This window comes from Bicyclus anynana, chromosome 11 (genome assembly GCF_947172395.1).
Source record: "Bicyclus anynana chromosome 11, ilBicAnyn1.1, whole genome shotgun sequence".
NCBI lineage: Eukaryota > Metazoa > Arthropoda > Insecta > Lepidoptera > Nymphalidae > Bicyclus > Bicyclus anynana.
This window is the reverse complement of record NC_069093.1, coordinates 14,151,157-14,164,737: the sequence shown is the minus strand read 5'-3', so window position 1 is coordinate 14,164,737 and position 13,581 is coordinate 14,151,157. Positions and strand designations below refer to the sequence as shown.

The following is a 13,581-nucleotide window of genomic DNA, read 5'->3' as shown; positions in this document are numbered from 1 at the left end:
ATGACCAATATTCTCGTTCCCCTCCAATTAGTCGAAAAAGCTGTGATAGGACACTAGTCCAGCGGACGGAGATCGAATCCATTACTTCTCAAATGGTAACGGTATATTGTTACTACTACTTCTACTATTAGGTAATCTTATGAAAAATGTATAATTGTATAATATCCAACCAATAATGTATATATAGGTAATAGATATTCTCAACAACTCAACTATAGAGCAATATTGCTTTTGTCATCATCGTCATGATCTATATAGAAATAAACAACAAATCAATGTACAAAATGTCATCTACATACTAAAAGATATCCACCAGTAAGCACCAGATGACATTTATATTTTGTATCATAGTATGTAGGTGACATTTTAAAAAATCGATTTGTTGTTTATTGGGCCAGCAGGCCTCCCTTTTTATAAGAGAGGAGACATAACGCTTTGAGTACTGTGACCAACCGGCGACCACCCACGCTATGTTGCAAGTTGGCGGCACGCTTTGTTGTAAGTGATAATTAATGAATTTACTAATCATTTATCAGATGTTGATGATATTAACCAGGAGCTTTACGAGCACTTCAAGGCACCGGGATTTAACACCGCTAACCTCGTAACTGCGGCTTTGATAATTTCTTATAAGAAGATCATTACCAACTAGTGCCTCGACCTAACCGCTGCACCAACAAGACAGTTTCCTTTATACAAAATACGTTTAAAAATCCAAAACTTACTTGTTGTCGTACGCAAATTTGGACAATTGGTTGACAACGGCAGCCAATCGTGGCAGTAACATGTCCAAGCCATCTCTAATAACAATCAAGTCGGTGTTATCGCCCACGTAGCACGAAGTGGCGCCGAGGTGTATGATGGGCGCAGCGCGAGGGCATCGCTCGGCGAGCGTGTGGACGTGCGCCATGACATCGTGACGGACGAGTTTCTCGTGCTCTGCAGCGGAAGCGAAGTCTATATCGTGAATAGCTGATTCCAGTTCAGATATTTGTGTGTCTGTTATATCGAGACCCAGTTCCTGGAATTGAAGGAAACCATTGATTAATAATAAAGTAAAAGTCACAGCATTGAAGGTTGGTAAATGTAGAGTCAGAATTGAAATATGAAATGTATGAATCAGGTTTGCTTGGTCCTATTCCACTAAATATAGGCCTGTCTATAAATCGACGTACATACATTGGCTGAATTAATCGGATTAAAGTATGCAATAGCAAAAATATAGAATAACTTTAGCAAATATGGCACATATTATCATCTAACGGCAGTCAACTTAACGCATTACTTTCTTTAAGTCTGAAGTACGGTTTACGTAAAATTATAGGCACGTGGGACTTAGCACCTAATTCAACCAATTTCAAAACATTTAGTACATGGGTAAGTATTTCTATGGAACTGCTGCTTCGTTAGTAGCTCTTGGAAAATTATCAATAGTGCTTGAAAAATACACTGACAAAGTTTTTGGAAAAAGTGTATTCGCCCAAGTATAATTATTTTAGAATTCTACTATTTCATTACTATAATCTCCGCCCAAGTATAATTATTTTAGGATTCTACTATGTCATTACTATAATCTCCGTCCAAGTATAACTATTTTAGGATTCTACTATTTCATTACTATAATCTCCGCCCAAGTATAATTATTTAGGATTCTACTATTTAATTACTATAATGATTTAAGAATAGATTTATTTTTTATTTGTTTCGAGTACTTCCGTTCACTGGTACGTATCAAGTGATAACAGCTCTTTCCTAGTAAAGATCTATTCAGGAACCAAGTAATACTGAACCGAAGTACATTATTACGATGACCAATCCACTGGCATGTGGCAGTAAAATAATACACCATACGCAACCTGTCCTACTAATTCGCTGAAAGAGATAAGATTATGTACTGATAACTCATAGGTGCTGATAAACGGACTCATGCAGTGACGAATTAGCTGTTAACAAAAACGGGCACAAAACAAAGGAATTAAGGCATCCAAAGTGAAAAAGAAAATTAGTAAAAAAACAAAGTGTAATTGCTATAAAGGATTTGTTAAGAGTGTCTAGTGACAATGGTTTCAGTACAGACGATAGCCACGATTGTGGTTAAAACATTCAAAATTGTAAGTACTTAAATGATGATCATTTAAAAATAGTAAATCTGGTACCCGCTGGTCTTGAAAATTCAATCAACAATAAATTTTTGGTTTGGATTTCATACTATTGTAACTTCTTTTATAAAAATCAATAAAAGCAAAAGTCCATAATCACGTACTCACAGGTACAAGATAAGCTTCAGTAGGATTTCATTAAATATTGATTCCATTACTCCTTTAGTACTATAATCATAAACTATGTGTGGTCAAAATCCATTCATCTATACTAATGTTATAAATGCAAAAGTCTTTTCACGGCTACACTGCTGAATCGGTTTAGATGGATTGGACCATAGGCTATTTATCTCGGTTAGTCCATAGTTCCTGTGGGATTTGGGGAAAACATAATTTTACGTTTCAAATTGACACAATCCTTCTAAATTTAGATACTTTTTTATCTAAACATTCTCTACATTGTCTTGTTGATTGATGAATGTAATCGATTTTTATTATATTAAAGATTTTTAAATCTTTATTGTTTTTGTGCTCATAGACAAACTACATACTTTGAATAAATGTGCTGTAGTTATTAATATGAATCATCAAATATCCCATTGATTCAATCAATAATATTGCAAGTGGTTAATGTGGTTTATGTGATACATACATCAATTAATAAGGGACTTCTAATAGATTGTACTAAGTTATTACCATAAAACCTTTTACTCTGATACTTCTACAACTTTAGTGATTTCTATTAACGAAAAGGTTTTTCTCAAAGGGGAAGAAATACTATAAAGGTTACTGCACAAGTACTAGTAGTATCGAACGATAAAAAGAATAGCTATTTTTTTGGCCAGGGTTAAAAAGATCGTCGCCTATGGCCTCATTCCCTATCAAAGCGATAAGAACCACGCCTTGTTTGAATTAGCGTGCTATAAAAATGCTTCACTAAAATTTAAACAAATCAAACGACGGTGCAATTTAATTAACATGTTTACTGGTAGTCGAGTTGCAGGGATTCGCTGGATACAGGCGGCTCAGTATCGTGATGTTTGGAAGTCCGTACAAAAGGCCTATGTCCTGCAGTGGACGTCCATCAGCTGATATGATGATGATGATGATGTTTACTGGTATCGATCACTGGTTGTGAATTGATCCTTTCAACTGAGTCATTAGAACTCTGATCAAATGACATTCGTTCATCAGTAGCACTAGAAGTAGGAATCGGAATAGAGCAAAAACGTTGAGTAACTTTTATATAAAGAATGAATAAATAAAATGTATGGTAATAAAAACAATTAAATATACTCTTTTACATGAGTACGTTACTGAACGAATAAATAGTAGGATTCTGTAAATAATTTTAATAGATATCGACGTGTGTGGCATCTGCTACTTAAGAATGATAATTAATATAACTTCTAATAAAAGTTAATCATAAGACTTTAGAGAAACAAGAAATCGTTAACGTCGAAACTTTAGGAAAACCGGGCAAGGGTGCATTATAAGTTAAATTGAACCAAATTTCTAGATAAATAGATAAAGTAAATATCTATGTAATTGTAGTAACTGTAGTAACTGCAATATTGCATAAATATTTTAAAATCTTAGTCCTATGAACTCGTAAGATACGAGTAATTACTGTACAGTGCACACATTGCTTAAGAGTAGAGTAAATTGCCCTATCTGATAAAAATATCCTACTTACGCTATTAGAGCAGCGTTACGTGGATATTTTTTTTTTTTATTCGTTACAAGTTAGCCCTTGACTACAATCTCACCTGATGGTAAGTGATGAGACAATCTAAGATGGAAGCGGGCTAACTTGTTAGGAGGAGGATGAAAATCCACAACCCTTTCGGTTTCTACACGACATCGTACCGGAACGCAAAATCGCTTGGCGGTTCGTCTTTGCCGGTAGGGTGGTAACTAGCCACGGCCGAAGCCTCCAACCAGCCAGACAAATTAAGAAAATCTCAATCTGCCCAACCGGGGATCGAACCCAGGACCTCCGTCTAGTAAATCCACCGCGCATACCACTGCGCCACGGAGGCCGTCTAAAAATACTTCTACCGGATATACTGCTTTTGGAATGTAGTAAGAAATGAAATGTAGCTGAGAAATTTCTGAAGAAGAAGATATATAATGAGGATCAAGGAGAAGGATGGCACAGAGAATAGGAGGTAAATAAGATTCGCGACGTTGGTGGTATAATCTTATCACTACCCAAACAGGGGTGCCGATGAGGTCCACCCACCCCCACCCCCCCCCCCCACAGAAAAAAACTGAATAGACTACATCAAAGGAGTAAGCAGGGCACACAGGAAATGGTGGAATTACCATTAAGTTAAATTATTTCAAATTGATAGCAAATCTTTAAGTCAATGGTAATCGATATTTTACATGACGCTTACTTATTTATGCTTAACTTAACGACATTATATTGTTATGCATTGTCTCTTTATTATCTATGCGATATAACTTTAAAATGACGTCAACTTAATGAAAAATATTGAAGATTTTTTTCATTTATCGTCAATTTAACGATAGTACATCAATATGTTGTATAATATTTACCTAATCTACTGGTGAAAAGTGGGTTTAACGTGACAATACAAAATAATCACGTAACAGAACAGCTTTGGCGTTAGAGTGGTAACCAGATACGGTCGAAGTAAACCATCACCAGACCAGCTATCCTATTCACTAATTTAGTCAATTTAGTCGTATTTAGTCGTATTTAGTCGTAGTAATTTAGTTAATTTAGTCTATATTAATAGCCTATTAAAATAAAAAATCATATGTCGTTTTTGACGGCCTCCGTGGCGCAGTGGTATGCGCGGTGGATTACAAGTCGGAGGTCCTGAGTTTGATCCCCGGCTGGGCAGATTGAGATTTTCTTAATTAGTCCAGGTCTGGCTGGTGGGAGGCTTCGGCCGTGGCTAGTTACCACCCTACCGGCAAAGATGTACCGCCAAGCGGTTTAGCGTTCCGGTACGATACCGTGTAGAAACCAAAAGGGTGTGGATTTTCATCTTCCTCCTAACAAGTTAGCCCGCTTCCATCTTAGACTGCATTATCACTTACCATCAGGTGAGATTGTAGTCAAGGGCTAACTTGTAAAAAAAATGTCATAGTTAGTGAGTTGGCATATCTATATGCTCCAGAGAGATCGTCGAAATTTATGTATGAATGAAAATATTTTCTATCCTAAGTAGACTGTAATAATTGCAAACGCATTACACAACATATATGGAACACCATGAACGTGGTTTGTATCTCAACCGGTGGTCGATGAGTAATGACTCCGTTGATGAGCAATAGCATTTGCTACCCACATTATATCGGTTTCGTTATAATGTTTGCGTTCACTTGTTATCTGATGATCGGAATTTGTTTTATCTTTACGCGTATCTTCATGTGTTTTCAATAACTTAAGTTATAGCAAAATTATAGCTGTCTCGACTGCACAGGCGTGCACTTCATTACAATAATCCACTGCCTACCCTGCAAACTTAAGAAAAAGGATCTGTTAGAGATTACCTATTGCTATACGTAATCTCTAACAGATCCCTGATGACAGGATTGCGGAGAAAGAGCAGGAAGGTGCAATATAAATAAATAAACATAATTTATACAAATTTAAGACTTATTACTTCAATTAAAGAAGAAAATATCCAATAAGTAAATTTTTTTCGTAAAAATCTCGCCACTATCCAAAAGACGTGTTGTAGGAAAGTTTTGTTATATTTTAATTTTAATCTTATATAAATATATTTATATTTAAAAATATCAGGGGATTTACTTGCTTAATTAGAGCCACTTTCATTAGTTGAATAATGTCATAAACAAAGCAAATGCAGTAGCATTGATGATTGATGATTTGACACAACAAAGTAAGAAAAAAGTGTAAGGAACAATCAGTCCTATAGGATAATGATATTATAACAAAATAAAAAAAAAGTAAAAACATTAAATATTTTCCATGACAAAAACAAGGAAGGACAGGAAGTCAAAGTTAATTGATACAAAAACTTGTTTGATAATATCATAAGAATAGATCACGTTCCAATGGTCACAATGGTCGCGCTTCAAGGCGACCACGGTCTGATTGTCCTCCTGAGGGTCTATTGTGATGACGCGATGTGCGGTTTGTATATTGGTAGATAAACAATCGATTTTATCTGGGGATTTATTTACATAGCTCATCTCATTCTTAGACCAGGCGCTGTGAGGAAGTTTGTATGCAAAATCGAGGACCGCATTCTGTTTACAGTTTTGGACTCAAAACAGGATGCAGATTAGGATTCTGCAAGTTGCTGGGTTTGTTTGTCCATTGTCTTGTTACACCCTACCCCCTTTGGTGTCGAGTTTAAAGACTGAACAAATGATTTGCATGAGTTTTGTTGCTTGCTTAATTAGGAATATCCAATTTTTTATCATGACATTATCACACTAATAACTAATCTATTAAAAAAAACAAAAGTAAGTTAAAAACAAGCAACAACATCAAATAAATAAGTGGAAAATACTGGATGAATTCAAGTGTAACTTGGCAGTGTATACAAATAAGGTCATAAGATAATTCAAGTTTCAAAAATAAAAATAAAAGGGGGGCACAAGTTATGTTATTAACATCTATACTATTAATATAAAGCTGAAGAGTTTGTTTGTTTGCTAGAACGCGCTAATCTCAGGAACTACTAGTTGAATTTGAAAATATCCTTCAGCGTTAGGTAGCTCGTTTATCGAGGAAGGCTATAGGCCTATTATCCCCATACTCCTACGCGAACGGAAACCACGCGGGTAAAACCGCGCTGCGTCAGCTAGTATCTATACTTCTATACTAATATTATAAAGCTGAAGAGTTTGTTTGTTTGTTTGTTACCGCGGTAATCTCAGGGACTACGGGTCCAATTTGAAAAATTCTTTCTGTATTGGATAGCCCATTTATCGTGGAGGGCTATAGGCTATAAATTATCCCCGTATTCCTACAGGAACGGAAACCACGCGGGTAAAACCACGCTGCGTCAGCTAGTATACTAAGATATGCACAGTACATTATTTAGCTCCTGTAACTATTCCCCCGTGAAAGTAATCATTGTTTGATCGTGACTTCCTGTCGGCTTCGGCGACAATTCCTACGAGATGTTGTTGAGATCGCTGATGTTTAACATCAGCTGCCTGCCACAGAGTAGCTACAACTGTAACATTGTTGTAGATAGCCCACTCACTGCAGAAGGTGAACTTTATCAAAACGAGACACAGTTTTAGCGAGAAACTAAAACTAATCCTACTAATCACACAATACAATATACAATACAATATTATAAAGGCGAAGGTTTGTGTGTAAGTGTGTAAGTATGTTTGTTCCTCCTTCACGCTGCGGCTACTGAAGCGATTTGGCTGAGATTTGGAATGGAAATAGATTTTACTCTGGATTAACACTTAGGCTACTTTTTATCCCGGAAAAATGTATGGTTCCCGCGGGATTTGTGAAAAACTGAATTTCACGCGGACGAAGTCGCGGGCGTCCGCTAGTTTAGTATAAATTGAAGCTAGTCTAGTTAGTTCAGACTCAGTCCCCGTGGATAATATCATCATCATCATCATTATTAACCCGGCTCACTGCTGAGCTGAGTCTCCTCTCAGAACGAGAGGGACTAGGCCTCAGTCCACCACGCTGGCCCAATGCGGATTTGCAGACACGGAGAGAAAGTTCTCTCGTATGCAGGTTTCCTCACGATGTTTTACCTAGATAATATACCTCCTACTGGTATTTATAAACTTGCTATTTTCTTTTGTATAGTTTTAAAAACTTTAGGCAAAATAACAGATTTGTACAAAAATAACTTTTTTATAAAATTCAATAATATGTTTGTTTTAAAAATAGATCTTTTCTTCAAAGATATTTTTTTCTTGCATAGATTTTAATTGAAGTAATACATGTCTAAAACTGTTATTCGCTGAAATCATAATTGCAAATATAATCGAAATCTCAGGATTATACATATAATTGCAAATTGCGTTGATTGCTGTATAATAACTAGAAGCTATGATTTATATTGGTTAATGGATAGTTAGAAGTTATTAATTGATTTATAAAATTAATAACAAAATATTATAAATTGAACAATTAACCCATATACCTAATTACTACTACTTTTAACCATTTGTCTTAATTAGAGTTACCTAAATAATATTTTAATGGATTTTACTTAATTGTGTATCTAAAAACTAGAAATTTTACGCAAAATAAAATAAGAAGACGAGAGAATGGAAAATAGTAAAAATTATTTTAACAAGCTTTCTTTAGTTTTACAAGCTTTAATGCCCCTAGCTAAAGAACCACTTCCTCTAAATTAAGGAATTCAATATTTTGTATATTTCGGTGAAAATACATCAAAATGATAGGGACAATCCTTGACGCTGCAGTTAAAACTGTCATCATGGACCAAAGAACATAAAGTTATGTTGCGTGGCATATTTAATTCATCAACCCATATATGGCTCACTGTTGAGCTCGAGTCTCCTCTCAGAATGAGAGGGGTTAGGCCAGTAGTCCAAAACGCTGGCCCAATGCGGATTGGTACACTTCACACACGCAGAGAATTAAGATAATTCTCTGGTATGCTGGTTTCCTCACGATGTTTTCCTTTACCGATTGAGACACGTGATATTTAATTTCTTAAAATGCACACAACTGAAAAGTTGGAGGTGCATGCCCCGGACCGGATTCGAACCCACACCCTCCGGAATCGGGGGCAGATCATATCCACTCGGCTATCACAGTTTTTTTTTGCGTGGCATATACCTACATAAAAAGTTTTTCTGTTTATTTATGACTAAAGATCTATAAACAGAACGTTTCAGCAGCCCTATTCACTATTTTGGCCTTTATTATTAAAATAATAATAACCTATTAAAATAAAGATCAATTGACAGAATGTCATTTACGTCCCGTGTGATATCAACCAGTAAGCACCGGATGACATTTTTACATAGAATCTCTATTTCGTATACGTCAACTAGCAAACCTCAAAGATAGTGAAGAAGCCTGCTGATGAACATATAAAATGTACTAATAGTTTCATGAGCTAATTACTCTGTGGCACATCTTCCACGCAGATGTGAGGAGCGATCAAATGATGGTACTGTTGACTCTTGACCTGCGCACGGCATGACTAACTGTTTTAATTAATTATGTCCTTTCTGTTCTTATGTAATTACTAATGTTAATTAGATTATATCAATGAGATATAACGGTTAGTGAACCAGAATAAATTAGCCTGGTTTAAGTTTTTCTCTTTTGATGAGATTTAGTAAATCGTATTTTTTTAATTTTGTTAAAATCGTAATGTGGTTTTTGTCTGAGTTCAATATTGAAATTACAAGATGCTTTATTTAGAGTCAAAATCTGTGGTGCGATCCCGTTATTTTACACTCGATGAAATAATACAATTCTTAATTGAATTTGCCCTTTATTTGTATGGAATGCCAAAATTAAAATGTCACTAACAACGAATTTTCTATGTAAACGAACGTTGTCACAGCGCTGTAACTTTACAGAATGCGAAAAGAATTTGAAATATAGACGCTTGTTCGTCGAATCTAGATGGCGTTAATTCGTTTGATAGCATTCGTCAAAGAATAGCTATAGAAATCAAGTATTCATGATTTAAAATTATCACCAGTCATGATAATGTAGACAGACGTCATATCAATTATTTAAAGAACATTCCCAATACGGTTGTTCGTAATTAGGAAACATATTTTATAGTATCGTTTTCCTTTTGTAGTTCCGTTAAGGTAGCGTTGAATGGGCAATTATACAATCGTAATAAGGTAAGACATTACGAACAGTACTATAGACATGTTATCTGTAGGTACTTTATCCTTATCATTTACAAGCGCACTCATCACATTCTTATTAATACAGCATTAAGGTTCAAAATGGCCGTAATATATTGTCTTTTTATTCTGCGATTGTTTTTTTACAAATACTATTGGAATGAAATCATGTGATAAAACTTTTAACAAAAATAATTCCTATACAATTCCTAGTAAGACTGCGTTGCTTCTTGTAAAGTTAGTTGTGAATCACTTTTCAAATCTGTTATCTTAATTAGATTGTATTTTTAGATGTCTTGACTCTCGTTATCTAGCTTCCTTCCGCTAGCGTGACAAATCTCTTAACAATGCAAGAATGATCTGTACTTTTGGTACTAATTGTAATTGTACGATTACTCATTGTAAGAGTTAGTGTTATAAACGGTGGGGCTCTCAAATTTTGGACTCGGGATGATTGGTAGCAATGACACTGCATCTAGGAGAAGGCAGAGTAGTAAGCTCTCCATCGAAGGTATCCAAGGATACCCCAATCTAGGGAATGATTTGCTGGCAGGTTGTATGCGAAAGCGTTCTCGTGGCCCGTGGCAACAACTTGGGGTTTTAGTTTATATGTCCAACATAACCTTCATAAGAATTGAAGGAGTATGCAGAAGGATTTCTCTATTTTGTAAAATACGCGCGATAACCCTTCTTGGGTAGAAACAAAAGAGAAAATAGGTAAAGGGGAAGAGGGTATGCCATCGAAATGGTAGCAGAATGTGTGGTTGGTTAAATAGAGCAGCAAATGTAACTCGTCTGTTTAGTATGCCAAGGTAGTGGTCTAGTAAATCAAGTGAATTTACTTGATTAAATTGGGCCTGATACCTCTGGAATAGAATGGAAATTTTGCGATTGTGGTAAACCCATGGAAAATGTGCATGACCAATATGTGTATTGTTTCTATTTTCAGGTGCTAAATATAATAATTCTCGTGCTCTATCGTACTGGCTACAATGGGGAGTTCCTGGGTGTCGGAGGCACGTGGAACCTCAACGAGGAGAAGAATCCAGATGCTGAGATCGTCGCTTCGGGAGTAATTGTTGGCTATCTCATCTATACGCTCGTGCAAATCGTCACATACCTCTTTGGCACCACCGAACATAAGAGGTACTACTTAATTTAATTTAAGTTTAATATAAAAGTAATTTCTTTTGTGTTTATTTCATCACTTTGTTGCTACTTTTTTAAAAAATCTTAAATTGTAAGCGATTTGTTAATTTAAATTGTATCAACGTACGATTACCAAGCAATTTACACTGTTAGCTAAGTCATTTGACTTTTTTTGACTAAATTATTTTAGAAGTCAATTCAGTTGTTTTAAAGTAATAATTTAGAAGCCAGTCAGCATTTAATTTTGTTTGACATGCAGACCAAGAAAGGAGAGGGAATAAATGCTCGTAGTGTGGCGATGCGTAATTTTGTGTGTAAATATCAATGATTGGCATTAACACCAACAACATTATTTTTCAGGGCCTTGTCAGAAATCATGATGAATTTCATCGGAGTCTTCATGTGGATCGCGGTGGGAGCTGTTGCCTTACATTACTGGGGAGGCTACCAAGGCGAGCATCAATTCCAGTTCGTCTTCGCTGAGAGACAGGCAAGTTTTCACTAATTGGTGAAGCGACAAATGATCAAGGCTTATGATATGAAAAACTCTATACAAGAACACGTCCTACAATGCACTGTTTGCGCCATAAACCAAATCACACTATCATCCCTTGAAAACAACAAAAGGAAAGATTACATGTTGAAATAAAGATTTATAAACAAATGGAAAGAATTTTGGTGATATTGCTGGCGCTGTGTCATTGTTTCCTCTTAGTCTTCTCATATTTCTCTTTAACTCTTTGGTTGTGTAAGTGTAGTATATGATCATATTTCTGGTACAAACATACTTGGAAGAATTGCATACCTTTCTAAAATTCCTTGAATATTTGTTGGCATTTTATAAAATTATTGTTGCGTTGCGTTACGTTCAAGTCTAGAATAACGTAAGCAAATGAGACAGTTACAATTCGGGTAACTTCACTCTTTTAGTACTCAGTAATTTTATATACTAAATCACTTCCTTTGTAGTTTGTAGATACTATACTTTCATTCGTTTAGTCGTTCGGTACGTTGAATCTACTGAAAAATGCCAGGAAATAATTCAGCAGTTGCTCTTTAAAAACAATTTATAATCCGATTGCATCCAAGGTGACCACGACTCATAAAACAAAAAGAAGACGTCATATATAAGAACACTAGCAGAAGCCCGCGAATTCGTCCGGCCTTAGACGTTCTTAATCCAGCCCTCTCGCAAAATCCGTTCTTAGTGGATCTCTACTGTTTATAAACTACCTCTCTGCCAAATTTCGTCTTTGTACGTCGAGCGGTTTTTTAGATTTAGTGATGAATGGCCTTTCGCATTTATATATTAAGATTAAAACTTATTCTCGTTTATCATTTTCCAGGTTGGTTTAGCAGTGGGAGCCATGTGCGTTATCCAGGGAGCAGTTTACCTTCTCGATACAGCGCTATCTGTTATACATTACACAAAAGAAATGTAAATCTAAGTGTATTAATATATTATTTAAATAGATCGATTTAAGTTTAAATAATCTACGAATACTTCCGACCTCTAGTTACCGAATATAGGCGTGACCAATAATTATTATCAATGACATCTTCTAGGCAAGTGCGTTTCACCAAGCCGCAATGCCGTCAGGCATTATTGCAGTTAAGCGATTTAAATTTGTTTGATTAAAATTAACTATTACATAATTGCACTTCAAGATTTTAGCAATTGGCTGTGTAATGTGTAGTTCTTCTATTTCATGATTAAGGCCAAATTGTAGTAGGTATAGTTTGAAACTTAGGTAATAAATTAGCTTGGGTTGTTTTTTTGATATACCAACAGTCTCGCTCATCACAAACTATGGACAGTAATGAAACAATATGTTTTATAACAAGCCTAAATGATGTTATTGAGATAGAAGATTCGATAGAGATGAAATTTATAATAAGTTAGTAATACAGGGGTACAATTTACAACTTCAAAAGTTTCGTATATTTATTTGCTTCATTGTATTCAATATCATTAATTCATATTTTAAAGTTTGTGCATTTTATAACAGCTCTCCGATGATTTTACTTCTGCCTTATCTCCCACCTCTTTTATATTTAGTTAGGCAGTTACTCTACGCTTGATCAAAATGTTGTACTTATTTTTTTAATGGAAATAAATTAAATGAAAAAAATATATATTATTTTATTTATTTTACATACCTAATATATATTCAATAACTTTTCAGTAGTAGGTCAAATCAATCCAATCTTATCCAAACTATATAATGACTTTTATTTGGTTAATAGATACTTTCACATGTTTCATGTCATTTGATGTTATCATCATTATCAACCGATGGACATCCACTGCTGGACATAATATGCCTCTTGACTACCTTGACTTCTTTTTTTCATTTCTTCATCTTGACTAGACTTCCAAACATCACGGTTTTGGGCCGCCGATTCGAATCGAAATCACTTCAGCGTTGCGACTCGAGCTATTCTATTTGATGTTATAGGATGATTGAATTGATTCTTTTTTTTAATTGGTTCA

The 13,581-nt window shown here is 35.2% G+C and overlaps 2 protein-coding genes across 2 annotated transcripts in view; one reads left to right on the top strand and one right to left on the bottom strand.

Moving 5' to 3' along the window:
* Positions 1-13,581, bottom strand: part of LOC112046513 (adenylosuccinate lyase) — a 44,991-nt gene that overhangs the window by 1,238 nt on the left and 30,172 nt on the right. The window contains exon 2 of the mRNA XM_024083150.2: positions 726-1,021. Within this exon, the coding sequence (XP_023938918.1) occupies positions 726-1,021 (296 nt within the window). The remainder of the gene's footprint in view (positions 1-725; positions 1,022-13,581) is intronic.
* Positions 1,091-13,227, top strand: LOC112046515 (protein snakeskin). The gene is made up of 4 exons (XM_024083153.2): positions 1,091-2,111; positions 10,888-11,084; positions 11,448-11,577; positions 12,434-13,227. Exons 1-4 carry the CDS (start codon positions 2,061-2,063, stop codon positions 12,527-12,529), a joined length of 474 nt encoding a protein of 157 aa, XP_023938921.1. The 5' UTR covers positions 1,091-2,060; the 3' UTR covers positions 12,530-13,227.

What these genes read in the sequence shown, in the direction of transcription:
- LOC112046515 (XM_024083153.2), top strand. Translation starts at nt 2,061, where the DNA reads ATGGTTTCAGTACAGACGATAGCCACGATTGTGGTTAAAACATTCAAA. An exon ending in TGGTTAAAACATTCAAAATT is followed by an intron (nt 2,112 to 10,887) that starts GTAAGTACTTAA and finishes TTCTATTTTCAG; the next exon opens with GTGCTAAATATAATAATTCT. An exon ending in GGCACCACCGAACATAAGAG is followed by an intron (nt 11,085 to 11,447) that starts GTACTACTTAAT and finishes ATTATTTTTCAG; the next exon opens with GGCCTTGTCAGAAATCATGA.